The sequence below is a fragment of the Penaeus monodon genome, chromosome 15, assembly GCF_015228065.2.
Source record: "Penaeus monodon isolate SGIC_2016 chromosome 15, NSTDA_Pmon_1, whole genome shotgun sequence".
Lineage (NCBI taxonomy): Eukaryota > Metazoa > Arthropoda > Malacostraca > Decapoda > Penaeidae > Penaeus > Penaeus monodon.
Window position 1 is genome coordinate 23,660,438 of NC_051400.1, and position 610 is coordinate 23,661,047.

A 610-nucleotide genomic window follows, 5' to 3' on the forward strand; every position below is an offset into this window, starting at 1 on the left:
GCTGTGTCCGGCAGGGTGCTAAGATCACGTTATGGTCCCACTTCGAGTCCGAATACTTGCTGGGGAGGAAAATAGTGTTCATGTGCGTGGCCACGGGGAATCCGCGGCCGCACATCACCTGGTACAAGAACGGCATTGAGCTGTACGCCCACTCATTCTTCCAGGTAAGTCACAGTTAATGTTTTATTGTTTGCAAATATCAACATCGATGTGTCGCAACGAGCAAACAGTTGATATTCGTTTTAACTGTTCGATCACTAAAATTAGTTACTTAAACATGGAGTGCACAGTGCGCAGAATTTATTCAAATGTATAAGATGGAATATGTAAGAATTAATTCAACCAGACCATTACCAATCACATTAGTGGGACGTAGAATTCTCCAGGAGACTTGAATCAATTCCGAAAATGTCATGTACGTGACGCTGGGTGTCCCGACAGGTGCACGAGTGGAACGAGGACGACAACACGATTAAGAGCAAGATGGAGATCGATCCCGCCACGCAGATGGACGCGGGCTACTACGAATGCCAGGCGGACAACAAGTACGCCGTGGACGTTAAGGGCTTCAGGACGGACTACCTCATCGTGTTTGACTGAGCACCGAGGC

General features: G+C 47.9%; 2 protein-coding genes across 2 annotated transcripts in view; one reads left to right on the plus strand and one right to left on the minus strand.

Moving 5' to 3' along the window:
• The window catches only part of LOC119581816 (procollagen-lysine,2-oxoglutarate 5-dioxygenase 1-like), a 123,695-nt gene that overhangs the window by 91,988 nt on the left and 31,097 nt on the right, over positions 1–610 (minus strand). The window lies entirely within an intron of this gene.
• Positions 1–610, plus strand: part of LOC119581819 (immunoglobulin domain-containing protein oig-4-like) — a gene marked incomplete at its 3' end in the record, with an annotated part of 3,679 nt that overhangs the window by 1,249 nt on the left and 1,820 nt on the right. Inside the window, 2 exon segments of the mRNA XM_037929950.1 lie at positions 15–164; positions 442–610. Of these exon segments, the coding sequence (XP_037785878.1) occupies positions 15–164; positions 442–600 (309 nt within the window).